The sequence below is a fragment of the Hypanus sabinus genome, chromosome 13 (genome assembly GCF_030144855.1).
Source record: "Hypanus sabinus isolate sHypSab1 chromosome 13, sHypSab1.hap1, whole genome shotgun sequence".
NCBI lineage: Eukaryota > Metazoa > Chordata > Chondrichthyes > Myliobatiformes > Dasyatidae > Hypanus > Hypanus sabinus.
The window spans coordinates 108,800,620-108,823,766 of record NC_082718.1 but is presented as its reverse complement, the minus strand read 5'-3'; the positions used below and the strand labels follow the sequence as shown (position 1 = coordinate 108,823,766).

The following is a 23,147-nucleotide window of genomic DNA, read 5'->3' as shown; positions in this document are numbered from 1 at the left end:
TTTTAGGAATCTACTATGGGATCCTGATGAAGGGTCTCAGCCTGAAACATTGACTGTACTGTTTACTCTTTTCCATAGATGCTTGCCTGGTCTGCTGAATTCCTCAAGTATTTTGTCTGCATTATTTTGATTTCCAGCATCTGCAGGTTTTCTCTTGTTACTGTAGGATTTACTATATTCTTTTATTCATATGAATAAAATGATCCACAAGCTCTCTGTACTTGGTGTAACGCTGTTTAATTTACATGACATGGAAATGTTTCTGGCAGTGCATGGCAATTACAAGCAATGCCTTTAACCTTTATGGCATGTGAATTTTTATAATGAGTTGCTATATCTTCATATCAATGGTGTAAAGTAGGTGTGAAGGACCAAACTAACTCATGATGTGAGACAGCATCAGAGTCCTTCCACATTTGTTCTGCGATTTCCTTTTAAATAAAAGGAAATACTCAGCTTCTCACTGCAGCTGAGTATTTGACCAAGCCATTCCATATTTTGAAATACAATTTTTGTCTGCTATTTTTGATTAATATTAATGTCATTACATTTTTACTTTTATATTAGAGTGATTTTTCTGTCTATTTGCCTGAGACTTCACCAGAAGTGATGCTTGAAATGCATCAGTATGCTCTTTTTCCATCCATCATCACAGCTTCATCCTTCTCACCCAACTTTTGGTCCTGGAACTTGGGCTGGGTAGTTTGGGAGGGAAAGTAAAGGATATCTTAGGATAGCCTGCAATGGTTAACTATAGTAGAACAGCCCCCCCCCAAAAAAAAAAACTTTTTTTGCTTATGTGAGTCATCGAGGGTGGTCAGGGAGAGGATAGATGAAAACACGTGTACATGCTTTAGAGATTAGATTGGATCAGTGAAGAAGGCACAGAGGGTGGTTATCCAGAAAAGTGACAACTTGCTTCATACTGGTCTTGGCTTGGTTTTCCACTCGGGAGTCTGTTCTCCAAATCTTTTCAGATGCTGTCCAAGTGTCCCTCCATATCCCATCACCCAGTCACCTGCTCTTGGGTTACTTGTGATTTTAATCTAAAAGACAACAGATAAAATAATATGCTGTAGTGAGCTGATGGTATTCCTAAATGTGTGGGTTGTACGTGCAAGGGAATATATGGCACTGCATATGAGGTGAGATGTGTAGGTTTGTATGTTGAGTACGGGTGTGTCAGATGGGTATATGTGTTGGCTGTGGTGTATTGGTTTGTATATCAGGTGCAATGTGTGTGTTTGGTGTGTTGTATATGTCAGGTGGGTGAATGTGTCAGGTGTGTGTGTGTGTGTGTGTGTGTGTGTGTGTGTGTGTGTGTGTGTGTGTGTGTGTGTGTGTGTGTGTGTGTGTGTGTGTGTGTGAGAGAGTTATGGTGCATCGGTCTGTGTGTTGAGTGTGGCATATGGGGTTGTGGAGGCTGTGTTCCTGGGTTCCACAGCTGGAGAAGTGTCTGAGGAGTTTGAAGTGCTGGGGCTCTCAAGTCAATGTAGTTTATGAAGTCTGTGGTTTCCTCAGCTTACTCTGTGCTCAGTGAGTTATACATACAGTTATACATACACTTTCACAAGCTCTTGCTTTCTTTCCCTGTTGTAGCCTCCAGCAACTGGGGAAGTTGTAAGTGGCTTCCGTCCCCTCTCCCCCAATTGTGGATAACAGCTGCTCTACCTTTCCTTGACTAGTATTTCAAAGTCAGTAAAGTAGGTGTTTCCTCCCTTCTCTCTCTGCTATGACAGCCCCATATCTCTTGCTGCTATTCCTGTGACACAGACATGTTTTCAACAACACAGCCTGTCTGTTGGAAGCTGCATGAAATTCACAGTCATGATCACTGCTGCTTGTACTCCTTCAAGCAACCCGTGTGTTGCTATTTTAAACCAATCTTGATATAAAATCACAACCCTAACACAATAGGGAAAACAAGTACAGAAGGTCCATTCTTTAAATTCCTGGGTATCACTATCTCAGAGGACCTGGCCTGGACCCAACATATAAATATAATAGCGAAGAAAGCATGACAATGCCTCTACATGCTGAGGAGTCTGTGGAGATTCGGCATGTCATCAGAAACCATGGCAAACTTCTGGAGATGTGTGGTGGAAAGTGTACAGACTGGCTGCATTACGGGCTGGTATGGGAACACCAATGCCTTTGAGCAGAAAATCCTACAAAAGGTAGTGGATTTGAGCCAGTACATCACGGGTAAAACCCTCCCAACCATTGAGCATATCTACTTGAAACGTTACTGTCATGGGAAAGTAACATCCATCAACAAGGATCTTCATTTTTTCCATCTTTCCATTCTCCATTTGGGCTCCCTTATTATGCTTCTCTTCTCTTCACCTTCATATCACCTCCCTCTGATGCCCCTTCTCTTTCCCTGTCTCCCATGGTCCAATTTCTTCTCATATTAGATTTCTTCTTCAGCCTTTTGCCTGTTCCACCTATCACCTCCCAGCTTCTCACTTCATCCACCCTCCCCACTCACCTGGCTTCACCTTTCACCTGCCAGCTTGTACTTTAACTTCCCTCCCACCTTTTTATCCTTTCCCCTTCCTTACCAGTCCTGATGAAGAATCTCGGCTCAAATACTGACTGGTTATTCATCTCTACAGCTGCTGTCTGACATGCAGCGTTCCTCCAGTAATTGTGTGTACTACTGTTGAATTCTGGCATCTGCAGTCTCTTGTGTTTATAGTTTGTGACTTTATTTATTTTACTAAAGTGCATGACCATACACTTCCCTACACTGTATTCCTTCTACCACTTTTTTGCCCATTGCCATAAGCAGCCCTTGTCCTCAACTCCTGCTTTCTCAATATTACCTCCCTTCCATCTATCCTTTATCACTCACAAACTTGGCCACAAAGCCATCAATTCTGCCATCCAGAAATGTAGTAGATTCATCACCAATCCCTGCGGAACACCACTAGTCATCAGAAGCCAATCAGAAAAATCTTCCTTTATTCCCACTCTTTGCCTCTTGAAAGCCATCCAATGTTCTGTCCATACTAATATCTTTCCTGCAATACCATGGGCTGCTATCTTGTTTAGCAGCCTCATGTGTGGTATCTTGAAAGGCCTTCTGAAAATCTTAATAAGCAACATCCTTTGTCTCCTTGCTTATTATTTCCTCAAAGAATTCCAGCAGTTTTTTCAGGAAAGGTTTCCCCTTAAAGAAACTATACTGATTTCAGCCTATTGCATCATGTACTTCCAAGCACCCCCAAACTTTTCTTAATTATGGACTCTAAAATCTTACCAACCATTGAAGTTAGGCTAACTGGCCTATAATTTCCTACTTATGCCTCTCTCCCTTATTAAAGAATGGAGTAACATTTGTGATTAACCACCCCTCTGGAACCATTCCTGACTCTAGTGATTCTTGAAAATCACTAATAAAGCCTCCACAGTCTCTTCAGCTAACCCCGTTAGAATATTGGACTGTAGCCCATCCAGTCCAGGTGAGATCCACCTTCAGACCTTATAGCTACCCAAGCACCTTCTCTTTAGAGTATTCTTACTCCCTGTCCCCTGACTGTCTCAAATTTCTGACATGTTGCCAGAGTATAGACTGATGCAAAGTATTTGTTCAGTTGATCTATAATTTCTTTGTTCCCCATTACTACCTCTCCAGCATCATTTTCCAGTGGTTCAATATCCACCCTCTCCTCTCTTTTACCCTTTATTTAAAACTTCTGGTCCCTCCTTCTATACTATTGGCCAATTTACCTCCTTACTTAATTTTTTCTCCCCTTACTGCTTTTATAGTTGTCTTCAGTTGGTTTTTAAAAGCTTCTCTAGCATCCCACTAATTTTTGTAATATTGTATGCAAAAATTAGCAGGAAGCTAGAGGACCGTAACCTGGGGAGAACCTGTATTTCTGGAATGTTTCCTGTATCATCTATATAGTGAAGACTGATGCAATATATCTGTTTAATTCACCTGCCATCTCTTTGCCTCATTTTTAGCAGGAGCGATATTCACTTTGTTGCCTACCTTTTTTAAAAATCAAAGTTCAAAGTAAATTTATTATCAAAGTACACATATGTTACCATATTCTATTCTGAGATTCATTTTCTTTCAGGCATTCATAGTAGAACAGCGAAATACCATAGAATGAATGAAAAACTACACACAGACTGACAAGTAACCTATGTGGAAAAGAAGACAGATCTGTGCAAATACAAATAGTAATAAAAATAACATTGCTAGCTTGAGCTGAGAAAAAATAAAAAATACAACAAACATAATTGTTGTGTCTGTGCAACTACATATCAATTAAAAACATGGATGCGGGAGATGGCTTTAACTGATTGTAGTGAGAGAGGGAGCAGATCAATATGCATGCGTAGACAACAGATCAATGCACATAGGTAAGTTATCAGTCCATAGAAGTGCTAAGGGGAGTCATTGCTTTAAAATAAATCGATCCATACATTACAATGAACACTGACAATATTAATTGTAAAGGCTTTGAGTCCATCGGTTGTGTTATAATGTACACTCTTGCTGTCTTTATATATCCGTCTGTATTTATATTGTGCTCTGTATTTTCCTTCCTAATTAATCCTAAAGTCATGTTGATGGGCTGCCCCTTAATCCCCAGGCTGGAGCCAGTGGATGACTGAATGAAAAGCACAGGAGCTGAGGCTGTGTGCGTTGGTGCATCTTGGACTGCTTGTTTCCTGAGAATCATGAAGCTGATCCAGCTTTAATGGAATAAATTAAACTCTAGAAGAACTGGCACTGAATCTCTGCAGACCAAATTATTTCTCCGTCGTCTTATTCAAAAAAAATGAGCTGGACGCACATCCGCCAGAAAACATTGTGCATACCTTAGCAAATTTTTGTTAAGTTTATTGTTCTAGCTTAAAAATCAATAGATATATTAAATTTAAAGAATAATGCTGGAATTTTAATTGCTGGGAGTCATTATCTGGCAGCATTATAGTCTTTTTTATTTATTATATTTAGGTATATTTTTAATTTAAAAAAATTACTATTTGTATAATTTGTCCTCTTTTGCACACTGGATATTTGTCTGTCTTTGTTGAGTGTAGCTTTTGTCATAAATTCTATTGCTTTTCTTCATTTTCCTGTAAATGCCTGCAAGAAAATGAATCCCAGGGTAGTAAGTGGTGACTTACCTGATCTGAGAATGCTCATTTTCATCAAATGTGGCAGTGGTCTGTCCTCCAAATATGGATGAATGCATAGCCGTTAATAATTGGGGCGTGTGTGTGTGTGTTTGTTTCTGTTGAGGGGGTGGGGTAGGGGTTGTGTGCAGACTGTACAGAATATTGACAGCAGGAGCTAGTATGTATAACCCAGAAGTGCTTGCTGATCCACTAATTGTTCCAGTGCACATAATAGTGATAACAAGTCTGTGTGATAACCCAAAATACATTTAAGGTACGAACTTGCTCCCATCAAGACTATGTCAATCGCTGCTGAAATTTTTAATTTGGATTCAAATAAATGCTTTTCTTTTGCCCCATTAAGATTCAAGCTCTGTTCATTGTCCTCAACGCAGCTCATCAATTGTGCAGTATGCTGTTTGCCTTCATAAAATATTGAAATTTGTTTGACAAAAATAATTTCCAGCTTTATGAATTAGATTATAGAATACCTGACTCTGATAGCAGAAAGGCTTGATTGTAGCTTGCATTTTCATCTTGCTTCTGGTGATTAACATAACGGATGAAGCTGTGCCGATAGATAGAAATAGCACACGTGGAAATTAATGAATATACCCCCTTGCCTACTCTGATACAACCAGTTACTCTTTCCTGTGTGGAGCAGTCAATGTCTCTTGATAGCTATACCCGGAACAACAGTCTGCTGTTGGGTGTGCTGTTGCCGAGCTGCAGAGCCCAAGAGAAGTTTGCATTGTTCCTTTAGAACTGGAATCAGATTCAGAATTGGGTTTATTATCACCGACATGCATAGTGAAATTTGTTAACTTAGGAGCAGCAGTTCAATGCAATACATGATATAGAAGAAAATTAGTAAAAAATAAATCAATTAAAGTAAATCAATTAAAGTATATGTATATTGAGTAGATTTTAAATAATCCAAAAACAGAAATAATATATATTTAAAAAGTGAGGTTGTGTTTATGGGTTCAATGTCCATTTAGGAATTGGATGGCAGAGGGGAAGAAGCTGTTCCTGAATTGCTGAGTGTGTGCCTTCAGGCTTCTGTACCTCCTACCTGATGCCCTGGGTGCTGGAGGTCCTTAATAATGAACGCTGCTTTTCTGAGACACCGCTCCTTGAAGATGTCCTAGGTACTTTGTAGCCTAGTACCCAAGATGGAGCTGACTAAATGTACAACCCTCTGCAGCTTCTTTCAGTTCTGTGCAGTAGTCCCCACCCCACCCATACCAGACAGTGATGCAACCTGTTAGAATGCCCTCCACGGTAGAACTATAGAAGTTTTTGAGTGTTTTTGTTGACATACCAAATCTCTTCAAATTCTTAATGAAGTATAGTCACTGTCTTGCCTTCTTTATAACTGCTTCAATATGTTGGGACCAGGTCAGGTCCTCAAAGATCTTGACACCCAGGAACTTGAAACTGCTCACTCTCTCCACTTCTGATCCCTCTATGAGGTTTGATATGTGTTCCTTCATCTCACCCTTCCTGAAGTCCACAATCAGCTCTTTTGTCTTACTGACGTTGAGGAAAGGTTGTCGCTGCGACACCACTCCACTAGTAGGTATGTCTCACTCCTGAACGCCCTCTCGTCTCCATCTGAGATTCTACCAACAATGATTGTATCATCACCAAATTTATAGATGATATTTGAGCTATGCCTAGCCACACAGTCATGGGTATAGAGAGAGTAGAGCAGGGGCTAAGCACACACCCCTGAGGTGCACCAGTGTTGATTGTCAGCAAGGAGAAGATATTATCACATATCCCCACAGATTGTGGTCTTCTGATTAGGAAGTCGAGGATCCCATTGTGGAGGGAGCTGATTCAGATTTATTTATCACATTAACATTGAAACATGCAGTGAAATGTATTAGCATCAGCAACCAACACACCCAAGGATGTGTCAGGGCAGCCTGCAAGTGTCACCACACTTTCTGGCACCAACATACCATGCCCACAACGCTCAGCAGAGCAACACAGAACACAAGAAAACAGAACAACAACAGACAAACATGCCCCTGTCCTCATTTCCCACCCACCTAACCACACATACAGTTCTCCAAATACAGGCCTCCTATCTCTAATCTCCAGACTTTGGCCAATTGGCTTCAACTTTATGACTTATGATCAGTCTTCGGGTTTCAATTTTCAGTGCTGACCGCCCCCCCCCCCCCCACAGACACCAGGATGATTAACTCATCAGCCCACTTGCTTCCTGCTTGTGTGGACATCTGTTCCTGAGACTCACCTACCTGGGGCATGCCAACATCCACAGATGTCCTTCATCACCTATCCACATCGCTGGCCTGTAAGTGTGGAGTGGAGGCCCTCACATCACTATATCTAAACCCAACCTGACCCCTATTTCCCCTCTCTGTCCCCAAAAGTATCTCCATAAACCTAAAAATCAATTAAATCTCAGCCACATCCTCAATGGAGACCGCAGCTCAGTGCCGTCTTAATTGAAGTAAGGGCAAGATAAGAAGGACAATGCTAACTGGATGTATCTTTGATGGTTTTCAGATCTTCCATCTCTTAGCACTTCATCTAGCCTTTCACTCCTATCTCCATCATTTTCAAAGATAAAAAGATGTTCAAAAACAGCAATATGAACAATTTTTCTTCTGTGTTGGCACAGCAATGTTTTGGAGACTATTCTTGAAATGTTCCAGGAGTTATCTGCTCTAGTACTGCAGATGAATGAGACTGAATCAAGCTGTATACCCACTAGAGAGGAATGAATCTTTCTCTGATGATCAGCTACAGTCTCCAGGGCTACATAAATTAGCCCTATCTCCCATTGTATTTTGTAAAGTTAGTGAATTTGTGCAGACTCTATCCATTCGAAATGAAGAAAGAGAACAAAGAAATACAATACGGTCAATGAAAACTAATACTAATAACTTATTTATGGAGAACTTTTCATCCAGATGATGTAGTTCAAAGTGATTTACATTGAGATAAAGTGCAAACATAAAAATGAAAGATAAAATGATGTTAGTTAAAAGAAAGGTTAAATAAATAGGTTTTGAGCTACTGTTAATGTCATCTGAGTCTGGATCCCTTATAACTTAAGGTATTGAATTCCACAGTTTAGGAGTGTAATGCAAAAAAGCTGATCTGCCAATTATCTTTTAAGGAAGATTATTTAAATTCAAGAGACCAGCAGAAGACCTGAGAGCTTGAGCAGGATTATAAAACAAAAATGATTCTGTGATGTACTCCATTGACAGCTTTAAGAACAAGTAAAAGAGCGCAAAAATCAATTCTAAAAGATACAGCAAGCCAGTGCAGAGTAACTAGGATGGGAGTGATATGCTCCTGCATGCTAGTTTTAGTTAAAGGTATAACAGTGGTGTTTTGAGTGAATTGAAGATTGTCAATAAATTGCTTTGGAAGGCCAGTGAAAAGTGCATTGCAGTAATCTAGTCTATTTGATACAAAGGTATGAGTTAGTTTTTCAGCAATGTTACATGACAGAAACAGATGTACCTCTGCAGTATATCTTAGTGCAGAAATGCTGCTCTGGTCTCTTTATGTGGAATTTAAAATTCAAATCTGAATCCAGGATAACACCTCAGGTTTGTTACTTCTGATTTTACAAGGGGATCCAAGTTCACAAATTTATCAAGAAGTTTCTCTCTCTTGACTTTGGGACCAACCAACACTACTTCAGTTTTTATCTTCATTTAATTTTAGGAAAATATTGCTTATCAATTTGTTTATTGCAGCCAAACCAGAAATCGGAGAGCATGGGGTGTTACCATCATCAGGCTCAACTGAGATATATGTATAGCTGCATACAAAGACTGATGAACAATCGATTGCAAACAAAGACAAACTGTGCAAGTAAAAAGAGCAATAATAAACTAAATAAATAAATAACCAGAAAACATGAGTTGGAGGGTCTTTGAAAGTTTGTCCATTGGATGTGGGGTCATTTCAGAGTTGAGATGAGTGAAGTTATCCATTTTTGTTTTGGAGTCTGATAGTTGAGGGGTAATAACTGTTTCTGAACTTGGTCAGGATCCTGTACTTCAGGCTTAATGAAGGGCCTTGGCCCGAAATGTTGGGTATCTACTCCTCTCCATAGATACTGTCTGGTCTGTTGAGTTCCTCCAAAATTTTGTACATGTGTTATTCTGGATTTACATGATTTACATGATTTACTCTGGATTTACTCTGGAGGTACATGATGCAATTTTACAGACGCACGTGCTTCTGACTGACAAATGGAGCATTACTGGAAAGATGTGGAGGCGCTGGAGAGAATGCAGAAGTGGTCACCAGGATATTCCCTGGATTAGAGGCTATTGCTATAAGGAGATTTTCTCTGGTGCATCAGAAGCAGAGAAGCATATAAAATTATGTGAGGCAAAGATAGTGAGAATCTTTATTTCCAGGGTGTGAATGAAATCAACTAGCTTTAAAGTGAGAGGGGGAAACTTTAAGGAGATTTTGAGGCAAGTTTTTTGTATGTTGAGAGCAATAGGTACCTGGAACAAACTGCCAGGGAAAGTGGTGAAAGTAGATACAATAGCAATCGTTGCACTGGTGAGGAAATGAATAAATGAAACATGTGTAGACAGATGTATGGTTTAAACTGACACTGTGGTTGGCACAGACATTGCGGGCCAAAGTGCCTGCTTCTGTGCTGTACTAAGCTATGTAATGACATGAGTAGTCCAGGAATGCAGTTCTGATGAGGAGCATTGATGCAAAATGGAAAAACAGAGACATGGCTGCTATGGTGGTGCAGCTAACAGAGCCGCTGCTTCACAGCTCCAGGGGCTCAGGTTCATCCTGACCTGGGGAACTGTTTCAGATGCTACACAGCATCACAGCCACCATCTTCAACTTTAATTAGGGCAGTTATAATAGTGTGAAATGGAGTTGTCTGGAATACACCATGAAAATGAGCAAACAAGCAGACAGATAAACAGTGGCAGATACACAGAGATACTGAGAGAGTTTTTCTTCTTGGTCTCCTGTTGTTGTGAACCATCCACTTCATAGGCTGATGGGTTGAGTGCTCAGAGATGTTCTTCTGCACACCACTGCTGTAATGTGTGGTTATTTGAGTTACTGTTACCTTCCTGTAAGCTTGAACCAGTCTGGCCATTCTCCTCAGAAATTTCTCAAGATGTTTTCACTCACAGAACTGCCACTCACTAGAAGCTCTGTATTTCACACAATTCTTTGTAAACTCTAGGGACTATTATGCTAGAAAATCCCAGGAGATCAGCAGTTTATGAGATACTCAAACAACGCTGTCTGGCACTTACAATCACTCCACGGTCAAAGTCACTTAGATCACATTTTTTCCCCATTCCGATGTTGGTTTGAACAACAACTGAAGCTTTTGACCATGTCTGCATGCTTTTATGCATTGAGTTGCTCTCACATGATTGGGTGATTAGATAGATGCATTAATGATCAGGTGTACAGGTATACCTAATATGAGTGTGATTGATAGGTTTGTGGCCCAAGGTAGAAGGGGATGAGTTATTAACTTCAAACTTAATGCATAATCACTCGAAGTGATTAAGTGATTATGGAGGGGACTATTTTGAAAAATAAATGTGCTAGGTTTTCTAAAATTAACTCCTTCTACCTTAGGCCACAAACTCATCAATCACCCCTCGTAAAGTGGCCACTGAGTGTATTCTAACAGCAGCTTCCCCAGCACTCAGCAGGAGTTAATATTAATTAGAAACAGGGATTCCTTGAGAAAAAAAGACCTCGCAGTGAGAGATTAAAAATCTCATAAGAGGGAAGAACATTAAATTTGAGAGAAAACTTGAATGTAGTATGAAGACGCACAGTAAGAGTTTGTTATAGCAATATAAATCGGAAGAAAGTGGCTGAGGTAAGTGTAGTTCATCTAAGTATGAGGCTTAGGAATTAATATAAGGATGCAAAGAAATGGCTAATGTGTTAAATCACACACACTTTCCACTCCAGGACAGGAGTCTGGGTCTCCACTTTCCAGTCTGCAAGCTTCATCCATTGGGCTTTTGCTTCTGGCCTTGTGATCAACCTTTGGTCAGGGCACTCGATGAAGTACCAGTGAATGTCGGGGGCACGGTTGGATTCCATTGTTGCAGAGAGTCTTTTGTTCGCTTCATGTGGCTTGTTGGCTTCATCCTAAAGTCCAGGTCTTATTGAGTGCAACAGGAGCTGCCTGATATTCTGTGAGGTTGTGGATACTGTCCATTAATCAGTGAATACTTGCACTCTGACCTTATTGGAGGGAAGATCATTGCTAAAGTAGCTGAAAGCCATCTAGGTCACATCTAACTACATGCAATAATTTTGAAAATGGCAATATCAGCAAATTTTATGAATATTTGAGTGAAGTCAGAGACACTGCGTTTAAGTAGTCAGGTGTACTGTATATCGAATTCATGTCTTAGTTTGCCTAGATGATTATTTCTAGTCATTGAAAATGCACAGATGTGGAGTGATGGCTCATTTCTTTTACAACCATTAAATGCATGCTGTTTGCCGCTCCTTAATCTACAATGTCAGGAAGAATTAGAACAGAGGCTGACCCTCTCCATTCATTCAGTTGTGGGCTCCTGTTCTAAGAGTTACCAACAGGACAAGGTGCCAAAGGAAGAGTGGGCAATTGGATAGCCCTGTACAAGGATCAGCTTTATTCGCCATATACTGTATATTTACATGTATTAGAAATTTGCTGTTGTATGTTGGTCAGGGCATGACATGCAACAAGAAACAACATTCAACAATTATAAAGAATTATATAAAGCTAAAGTTGGAGGTTAAAGTAGGTACATGGAATAAAATGTATGTTAATACAAAAATGCCAGCATGTATTTACAATGTAAACAGCATTTAAAAAAATGTTTACAGTGCAGAGCAGAGACTGAGGTAATAGGTGGTGAGGGGGTGGGGAGCTAACTAGAGTAGTTGATCAGGTTAACTGTCTGCAAGAAGAAATCTTTAAGATGGTATGAAGTTTTTGTTTTAATAGCCCCATAATGCTTTCAAGAAGGGAGTTTAGGAAAAGGTCATTTGCAAGGTGGGTAATGTCTGCAATAGTTTTCCCTGCCCTTTTCATTGTTCTGAATACTTCTGTAAAGTTCTGCAGTGATGGTAAACTGCTGCAGGTGACATTTTCTGCTGACCTGATCCCTCCCTCCCTCTTCTCTTCTTCCCTTCCCTCTGTTTCTTCTCTCTCCCCTCGTTCTCCCTCCCTCTCTCTCTATCCCTCTCCCTCTCTCCTTTTCTCCCCCACCTTTCCCTATCCCCCCTTCTCTCTCTCCCTCCCTCCTTCCCATCTAGTTCAAGTCCAAGTTTATTGTCATCTGACTACATATATACAACCACCAAAACAATGTTCCTCTGGACCATGTTGAACTGACAAAACACATAGCACACTGAAAAAAATACCCAAAATAAGAAAATAAAATGCAGTACAAATGCATTTAGTGCACAGTACAGGTAAACACTAAACCGTAAATATCTCTCTGAATACCTCAGTGGTGGGAGAATATTCATTAGACTCACAGTCTGAGGGAAGAAGCTGTTTCCAGTCTGGCAGTCCTAGTCATAATCCTTCTGTACCTCCTTCCTGACAGTAGTGAGTCAAAGAGATTGTAGGATGGGTGCTAGTGATCCTCAACAATACTTCAACCCTTTGTCTGCAACGCTCCTGGTAAATATCATAAACAGAGGGGAGGGAGACCTTGTACACTCTATTTACTTTATATGCTCTGTGCACCATTGGCCCAGTCTTGCCATGCTCTGCCATTGAAGAGTAGCTGATGCTAAATTCGAGAGAGAGTGAAGCACTGTTGAACTGATAACATGTATGTAATACAGCAGTTTATAGACAAGGACAAGTACTTGTAACATTAGTGTAAATGTGCCTTGTGGAGCTACTGAAATTCTCCACAACCAGTTCTCTCAAAGATGGATTAGTTTAATTAGCCCAACCATTGAAAGTGAAGCCCACTTCCTTTTTCACTACTGGACTCAGGCCTTCTGCCCATTTTCCTGCTCCTCAGCATGACGCACAATGAAATCCACAGATCATTGACGTTGGGATCAGCTATCCTCCAGTGGAAAAGGTCGGGCAAATCAGGTTTTCTTCAGTACAAGCAGGCTATGGCTCAATCTAATTATTCTGTTAGATTGAGTGGTCAGGAAACCACAGGGGGTCCTCTAGTTCTTCAAAAGCAACACAGAGTTGGGAGGTGCATGGAATGGAGAGAGAGGAGGCACACTGGAGTTGGGGTACACTGGAACGACACAAGTGGTTCTATAATACAGGGAGACCTGAAGTTGGCATTGTTATTTTAAGAACATAAATGTTATCAGATGGCTTCATACTCAAAATGGTGAAGATAGAAGAAGTGTTGATGGCATAGGAGAGAGAGAAAAGGATATGAGGAATGGGAATTATGAGAGTTGGCACAGGCTCAATGGACCAATTGTCCTCATCTTCCATCATGAAAAACTCTGAAAATATAAAAGATAAGAGCAAACAGAGTTAAAGTGACAACAAAATGGAGTGGGAGATCAAGTGAAAATTTTTTAATGCAATCATTTTGACCTGGAATGTCTTGCCTGAAAAGTTGGAAACAGAGTTATTGATATTGCCAGCATTTCTTTTGGAAGAAAATTGTAGTAGACTGATTGGATAATTTTTTCAAAGATCTGACTTGGGCAAGATGGGGCAAGTGACCTCTATAATTTGCCAAACACCTTTTAATAGAAAAAGTAATTGGGAATATAACTAACAGCTATTTATTGTGTCACTGTTGCTTTGGTCATTCAGTGGACATTTGGGTTTTGTTGTGGGTCACCTTTCTACCTCTTACCTAAGATTCATAAACCTGACTGGCTAGGCCATTGTCTCCTGCCCCACCAAATTCATGTCTGGATACCTCAACTCCATTTTGACCCCTTTGGTTCAGAGACCTCTCACCTACACCCATGGTCAGTGAGACCCACTCTCACTGCTTCCCCCTGTGATATTTGTTGTGGGTCAGCTGTGCTCTTGACAAGTTGTCTTTTTGAAGAAATCCATAGGAGAATAAAAGAGAAAAGTACGCCAAAATCAGACCATCAGATGGCTTACTGTACTTTCCTTATGCCCTCTGCCTCTGTTGTTCCTGTTTTGGAAGTATCCTCAGTGACCAAAGGTGTAACTATGGAAATTTGCTCCTTCTGTAGATGACTCTGGTGATGAGGAGCCAACCTCGCAGTCTGATAAGAGTGGGCTGCACGCCACCCTGAGGACGCTTGCCAGTAAGCTTGATGATCTGAGCCAGTGCAACGATCTCATCGCAAAGCATGGAGCAGCCCTTCAGAGATCCCTGAGCGAGCTCGAGACATTGAAGCTCCCAGCTGAGAGCGGGGAGAAGATTAAAGCAGTCAGTGAGCGAGCCACCCTCTTTCGCATCACATCCAATGCTATGATCAATGTAAGTGAAAGCATTGTTTTATCTGGCTGAAGGTTATGCACTGTTTTACTTTAGTCACCAAAAATTGCTAATTTGTGCAAGAACAGCCTGTAGAAATGGGGTTACGTAGCAGTTAGTGTAACTCAATTACAGTGCCATTGACCTGAGTTCAATTCCCACCACTGTCTGTATGGAGTTTGTATGTTCTCCCCGTGACTGCATGGGTTTCCTCCAGGTGCTTCGGTTCCCTCCCACAGTCCAAAGATGTACCGGTTGGTAGGTTAATTAGTCAGTTGGGTGTAATTGGGACGTGTGGACTCACTGGGCCAGAAGGGCTTGTTACTGTGCTGTATCCCTAAAGTAAAAAATGAAGAAATAAAGAAGCTATAGCTGGATCTCTCTATGTAGCACACAGGAATGTTACACAGATATGTACCTGAATCTGTTCAGTGCACGAACAGAGAACCAGAGAAAAAAGGGTAATATATTCAGGTGTGAGACAAGGATGAAATGATGCACTTGGTGAAGGGGAAGTGGAGTTTTGAAGGTAGGCTGGGCAAATGGGGATCTGGAAAATCTGGGTGAGGGGGAGAATCTCATTAAGGGGGTAAGAAATGTTATAGGAGAAGCAGGAAAGTAATCAAGTCATGAATTCTGTAGATCATCCCTGACATTGATGCACAAGTGTTCACTTTGTGCTTCTGTTCTTCTGTTTCCCTGGGCAACTGGCCCATCTAAAACATGGCAATCTCTTTGCATGGTTACACCCTGAATAATGATCTAAGCTGAAGAGCTCATAACTGTACTTCTCTCTGTGATATGTGCCTTAGATTTGATTGATCATCCTCCAGGTACGTAGTTAATTGGCATGAATGATTAAGAGAGGTTTAAATGATGGCATGCAGTGGAAAGATATCCAATTATGTTGTTTTGTGTGAAGTGGGACTGTTTTGTAGATGGGTTTTTACTCTCTGTGTGAGGTTGTTAATCATTCCAACAAATTGGCAGTCTTGAAATAACCCTGTCAGTGCATACACTCACATCACTGAGGTAGGTGTGAGAGATGTCTGAACACAGGACGGGTTGATTCAGGATGTTCACACCAAGAGAATTTTTATTTTGTATGTTTATTCTTCATTTCATCGCCAAGGCTGGTTCCTTGATGTTCCTTCTGGGCACATCATAAAATTAAGGACACAGGTTTCGATTCCCGGTACATTCCAGCGCATGACTGAACTGTGGCAGATCTGACTGTTGACACTATTAATGAGCCTCATTACTGACCAACATTTTATATAATAAATTAAAATGAACTTCATAATAATTTTGAGTGCCTTTACTACTGGAGTGCACTTTGCCTGTAAATAGATGCTTCTGGATTTTTGAGCTGTTTGCTTTCGATCTTGAGCCAACTCATTGTCAGTAATGAGGAATTAAAGCATTGACTTCCTGCACCACTCTTCAGCATTGTTGCTTTCTGCATTAATTCATGAGATATGCACCAATAACTGCGACATTACAGCTGCCAACAGCTGGAATTGAATCTGTGCGTTTGCCAGTGGCTGCAATCGAGGTAGACAGAAGGAAATTAATTGCATTTAGACGGCATAACCCCAAAGCAGCATGTAGCTAAACTGTCACCACTGAAGTATGGTGGTTTGCAATCTGGGAAATATTGCAGCCAATTTTGTACATGGTAAAGTCCCACTAGAAACATTGTGATGATAAGATAATGTTGATTTATAACTCAGTTAAAAAAGTAGCCACACTGACGGCACAGCACTCCTTCAGTAGCGCACTTGCATGTTACCATGTACCAACATTACTGAAACACAGAAATTGAAGAGCATAGGTAAGGCACAGGGCTCTTAGAACAAAAACTTTACTCCATTTTAAAAGTTTCTTCAAAGTTACATCATCTTCACGCTATCATAGCACTCTTAAAACAAAAACTTCACACCATTTCTTCTCCAGGCGGTTAATCTGAGCAACCATTCTTATTTTTTTTATATAGAGATACTGTACAGTATGAAATAGGCCCTTCCGGCCCCTTGAGCTGTGCTGCCAGCAGCCCACCGATTTAACCCTAGTTAACCCCTTCCCAGCGTGTCAGTCTATTACCTCAGTCACTGCACTGCATTATAACCACTTCAAAGCACTTTTTATAAAACTGTTTACATTGTAAATATAAGCTGGTATTGATGTATTTTTACACATGGTATTCCATATCCATACTTTACCAACAGCTTATTTTTTATATAATTGTTTATTCTTTATTGAATATTGTTATTTTTTGTTGCATGTCGTGCTAACACACCAGAACAAATTCATGATATATGTACAGTAAGTGAATTAAAACAAATACATATAAATCAGATAAAGTTGATACTTGATCAGGGGGCCAGCAGGAGCTCCTTTGTTTTGCATTGAGCCATCTCTATAAAGAGCTGGCAAAATATGGAAAGAACGCTTCCAGACCATGAGATGAGATGCCAGTAAAGAAAGGACAACTAATGCTTCCACATGTATTCTGCTGGAATATGTAGAGTACAAAGACTCAGATAGGACAGGGCAATGCTCCACATTCCAACAAGGCCTAGCAATTGCACACAGGTTCTCCTGCCAGACATTTGACTGGAGGTCCGAGGAAAAATAGCCTAAATGGCCATTTTCAGCTATTCACTGTGCTCCTAAAACTCGAGCTAATCATCTACTGAATATGTGCTGGAAGTTTGAGAAGGTTACATCCCTTCATCACTCCCAATTCCAGCACAATACCAGGCACCAAACTGATATCAACTAATGTTTACCATTCACAGTATAAATCCTATCTTGGTTTAACTTTCCAAAACGCATCATCTCAGATTTATTTGTATTAAAATCCATTTGCTTCTCATTGGCCCACTTCCCTAAGTGATCAAGATTCCCTGGTAATTTATGATAACTTATCAACAACATCTCCTAATTTTGTAACATCCATGAACGATGAGTGGGAATGCTGAAAACCTGGATGATTAATTCACTGTCCAGGTGTACCGATGTTCCACATCACTCGACTGTTTTTCTGTACAGGTTCACAGCAGAGAATTGTACTTCATTCACTGAGATGGAAAAGTAATCACAAACCCAACAAACTGACAGTAAGAGTCATTACATAACCTGTTCCCCATCCAGAATACACAGTGGAAACTTGTCGTAATGGACTGACAAACTAGATTTTAAATATCAGGCAGAAGCTGCTTCTCACGATGTCGATAACTAAAAAAGGATCTGAGGAGCAACTTTTCATGCAGAGGGTGATGAGTATTTGGAAGGAAAGGAGCACTTGGATAGGTACACAGAGGGGTGGGATTTAGGGGGATAGGGGTCAAACACAGGAAATTGAAACTAGCTGGATGGCACTGTGGTCAGCATGCATCGCTGGACTGCAAGGCCTGTATCTGTGTTGAGTTGTTCTGTGACTCTGTAACTCCAACGTTTGTGACTACTGACAGGTAAAGGTGAATGGCCGATTAGGTGGCTGGTTTACTGTTATGGATTGGGTAGGTTTGTCTTGGAAACCATAAGACATACAGGCAGAATTAGACCATTCAGCCCATTGAGTCTTCTCCACGATTCCCTCTCAACCCCATTCTCCTGCATTCTCCCCATAACCTTCAACACCCTTAATATTCAAGAACATATCAACCTCTACTTTAAATATACCCAAATACTTGGCTTCCACAGCTGTCTATGGCATTGAATTCCACAGAGTCACCACCCTCTCACTAAAGAAGTTCTTCCTCATCTCTGTTCTAAGGAAACATTCTTTTATTCTGAGGCTGCGCCGTCTGGTGCTAGACTCTCCCTTATTTGAAACTTGTGAACCTGGATCAGGAACCTGAGGAAGACTTGGAATCAATTAGTTGAGTTGACTAATGAGCTTCAAATCAACAGTGCATGAGAATCTCTTTAGAAAACAGTCTGTGGATTAAAGAAAGTAGTAATACATTTTAGAAAGTACATTCAAACTATCTGGAAGGTAAAAGCAGATCACATTGCCATATGCTCCAGTGCCACACTTAAGTTTGCTGACAACACCTCAATCATTGGCCAAATAAAAGATGGTGATAATCAGCATTATGAAAGGAGATGGAGAAACAGGCTGAGTTGTGCTATGACAACGACCTGTTACTCACACCAGCAAGACCAAGGAACCAAAGGTTATTGACTTCAGGAAGTGGAAGCTGAAGGACCATGAGCCAGTTCTCAGGAAATTGGAGGTAGGGAAGGTCAACAACTTAAGATTCTTTAGTGTTTTCATTTCAAAGGATCTGTCCTGGGTCCATCATTTATGTAACTGTCATTGTGAAAAAAGCACAGCAGTGCCTATATTTTCCTAGAAGTTTGTGAAGATTTGGTATGTCATCTAAAACTTTGATAAATTCAGTATATGTGAGGTGACGAGTATATTGACTGGTTGCATCGCGTCCTGATACAGAAATATCAATGCCCTTGAATGGAATTTTTTGAGGAAATAACATACAGGATAGATAAAGGACAATCAGTAGAAGTTGAGTACTTGGATTTTGAGAAGGCCTCTGACAGGTGCCACAAATGAGGCTGCTGAACAAGATAAGAGCCCATGGTATTACAGGAAAGATACCAGCTTGGATAGAGCATTAGCTGACTAGCAGGAGGCAAAGAGTGGGAATAAAGGGAGCCTTTTCTGATTGGCTGCCTGTGACTAGTGGTGTTCCACAACGATTGGAGTTGGGACCATTTCTTTTTATGTTGTATGTCAGTGATTTTGGATGATTGAATTGATGACTTTGTCGCCAAGTTTGCAGATGATATGAAGATAGGTGGAGGTGCGGGTAGCATTGAGGAAACAGGGAGTCTGCAGAATGACTTGGACAGGTTAGGAGAATGAGCAAAGAAGTGACAAATGGAATACAGTGTTGGGATGTATATGGTCATAGACTGGTAAAAGGAGTAAAAACATACACCATTTCCTATATCGGGAGAAGATTCAAAAATCCAAGTTGCAAAGGGATAGGTTTTTGATTAGTCAGGTGGTGAAAGATTATGGGGAGAAGGAAAGAGAACAGGGTTGAGAGGGAAATGGATCAGCCATGATGAAATGGTGGAGCAGACTAGATGGGCTGTGTGGTCTGATTTTGCTCTTATGTGTCTTATGGAAAAGCCTGCAAAAAGTAGTGGATACACACACTGCCCATCACAGGTAAAACCCTCACCACCATTGAGCACATCTGTATGGAGTGATCTTACGGGAAAACAGCATCTATCATCAAGGACACCCACTATTCAGGCCATGCTCTCCTCTCACTGCTGCCATCAAGAAGGAAATACAGGAGCATGAGGACCTACACCACCATGTTCAGTTATTATCCCTCAACCATCAGGCTCTTGACTCAGAGGGGATAACTTCACACAACTTCATTTGCCCCATTACTGTACAGTCCTCAAACTATGAACTCAGTTTCCAGGACTCATCATCTCATGATCTTGATATTTATCAATTATTTATCCATCTATCAACCTATTATTGTATTTTTATTTTTTTCTCAACTCAAGCTGGTAAACCCTGAGGTATGGACATAACTCAAGCACTCTCAGTTTCCAATTGCTCAGAACTTTTGAATTATTTTAGTGGTGTTTAATGTTGTGGCTTTCAAAGGTTTGCATAAATATTGATGTGACGGTCTAATTGTTTAATGCCATTGTGCAGTGACTTTGGGATGATACCAGTTTTAGATATTACTATTGGGACAATGTATACCTGTTCATGTTCTATAGTCTTTTAATTTCCTCTGTTAATTCAACGTATTTTTGGTATTTTTCACTATGATTTCTGTATGTTGTGTGTGCTTGGAATTGCTATATCTACTAAGTAAGAAGTTCTTGCCTGTTCATCCTGTATTATTATATCTGGATGGTAATAATGGATGGGTCGTAATATAAGTTGCAGGGTTCTAAAACTGGATCAGGTTTGTATTATAGTAAGCTATTGTGTCTTTTATGAGTTTGTATTTTAAAGCAAGATTTTGGTGAATGATGTTTGCCACTTGGTAGTGTCTGTGTAAGTAATCAGATTGAGTTAAACTGGTTCAGGATCTTGTAATATATTGTGTTATTTCTGGTTTCTCTTGACTTTTCTGCATTTATTGTCTTGAATTTGTTGATCTTTTATTATCTATTTCTGATCATTGTTGTGTTAGTACAATTTTTCTTTCTTTATATTTGCACAGATTGCTGTCTTTTGCACACTGGGTGTTTGTGTGTCCTGTTGGGTGTGGTCTTTCATTGATTCTATTGTGTTACTCGCAACTACTGTAATATCTACAAAAATAAAGAATCTCAGGGTTGTATATGGTGACGTATACAGTATGTACTTTGATAAGTTTTACTCACCCACTTACTCACCTTCCCCTCACCTGGCTGTACCTATCACCTTCCAGTTTGTACTTCTTCACCTCCCCCATTTTCTTATTCTGGCTTCTTCCCCCTTTCTTCCCCCTTTCTATGAGTCTGTGGTGGCCAGTGCTAACATGTTTGCTGTTGTGTGCTGGGGCAGCAGGCTGAGGGTAGCAGACACCAACAGAATCAACAAACTCATTTGTAAGGCCAGTGATGTTGCGGGGGTGGAACTGAACTCTCTGACGGTGGTGTCTGAAAAGAGGATGCTGTCCAAGTCACATGCCATCTTGGACAATGACTCCCATCCGCTCCATAATGTACTGGTTAGACACAGGAGTGCATTCAGCCAGAGACTCATTCCACCGAGATGTAACACTGAGCATCATAGGAAGTCATTCCTGCCTGTGGCCATCAAACTTTACAACTCCTCCCTCGGAGTGTCAAACACCCTGAGCCAATAGGCTGGTCCTATTTCCACAGCATGATTAACTTATTATTATTTAATTATTTATGGTTTTATATTGCTATATTTCTTCACTATTCTTGGTTGGTGCAGCTGTAACTAAACCCAATTTCCCTTGGGATCAATAAAGTATGTCTGTCTGTCTGTATGTCTTTCCAAGGGTCTTGGCCCAAAACATTGTTTTTTTATTCCTCTCCATAGATGCTGTCTGACCTGCTGAGTTCCTTCAGAATTTTGTTTGTGCTACGTTGCAAAGATTTGGATTGAATAAATGCTGGGTGTCTTGGACATGAATCGATGTTTGTCAAAATATGGCTTTGCTAAGGGTAACCAGATTTAGAAACTCCAGGTTCAGCACTCTCTTTATTCAGTAATAAACATTGATCTGCATTAGATTGTTCAGTTTATAAAGAACAGAATCAGTAATGGAAAATGAAGTTGTTGATTGGATGGAAATCAAGCTTAATAAGCACAGTAGCAGCATTTGAATCAGCAGATGTTTTGGACCACAGTAAGCGTTACTTGAAGAAGCTCCATCTCGGCAGAGATACCATGACTTTGATTGTCTAAAAATGGTTGCCCTCCCATGAGATTTGCAGTTGCTATGGCTTATCATCCTGTGACATTGAAAGTCAAAGCCTTTGTGCAAATAAACTCCAGCTCTGGAACATACCACAACAACCTCTTATTGCAGAGGATTCGGGTGTGCATTAATGCAATTTATATACAAGCTAGCTTTTCTCTCATGTGGCATTCTGTGATCCTTGATGATTCTGATGAGTTTGAACAGCGCTTCAGAAGCTTGCTGGAAGCTGCAGAGTTAGAATGGCAAGGAAATGATTGCTGAGAAAAGAAGCAGCTGATTATGGGGGACAAGGCTTCAGCACAGTAACAAAATAATCACTTCTGCTGTCGCCGAAGGACTCTATTTCTGTGTCCCTGTGGGAAGGAGAAGATAAAGGTGATCTTATATGAGATAGAGAGACAGAGAATCTGATTAGACACAAAGGAAATGAAGTCTGGGGGTTGCAGATCCAAGAAAGGAACACTGAAGGCATTAAGATGCTGTAATTTGATGGTCCCAAAATTATTCAGTTATGACTTTAGTTCCTTAACAGTAAAATGTATCATGTTTAATTTTAAAAACAGTGGCATGAAATGTTATTTACTCTTTTTTTAATTCAACCTCAAAGTAAATTTACTGTCAAAGTCTGTATATGACATCATGTGATACCCTGAAATTCGTTTTCTTGCAAGCATTTACAGGAAGATTATGAAATAATAGAGAATTTATGAAAACTATACATAAACAAAGGTTGACAAGCAACCAATACGTAAAGCAAGACAAATTGTGCAAATAAATAAATAATACTGAGAACATGAGTTGTTGAGTCCTTGAAAGTTAGTTTGTAGGTTGTGGGATCAGTTCAGAGTTGAGGTGAGTGAAATTATCCATTCCAGTTCAGGACCCTAATGGTTGCAGGGTTATAACTGTTCCCAAACCTGATGCTGTGAGATCTAAGGCTCCTATACTTCCTAATCTTGAGTCCTTTCATAAGCAGAGTACAGATATTTTCTACTTGTCCTGTTTGTTGGCAAAATTTGTATTTTTTGGGGGGTCACCTTGAGCGAGCAGGGTGGATGGTTTGGTCATGTGATGAATA

General features: G+C 40.4%; 1 protein-coding gene across 2 annotated transcripts in view; it reads left to right on the top strand.

Annotated features, from left to right (window-relative positions):
* Positions 1-23,147, top strand: part of LOC132404277 (oxysterol-binding protein 2-like) — a 383,310-nt gene that overhangs the window by 191,459 nt on the left and 168,704 nt on the right. For both annotated transcript variants that reach the window (XM_059988436.1, XM_059988435.1), the window contains exon 3: positions 14,371-14,621. In XM_059988436.1, coding sequence (XP_059844419.1) covers positions 14,371-14,621 — 251 coding nt within the window. The remainder of the gene's footprint in view (positions 1-14,370; positions 14,622-23,147) is intronic.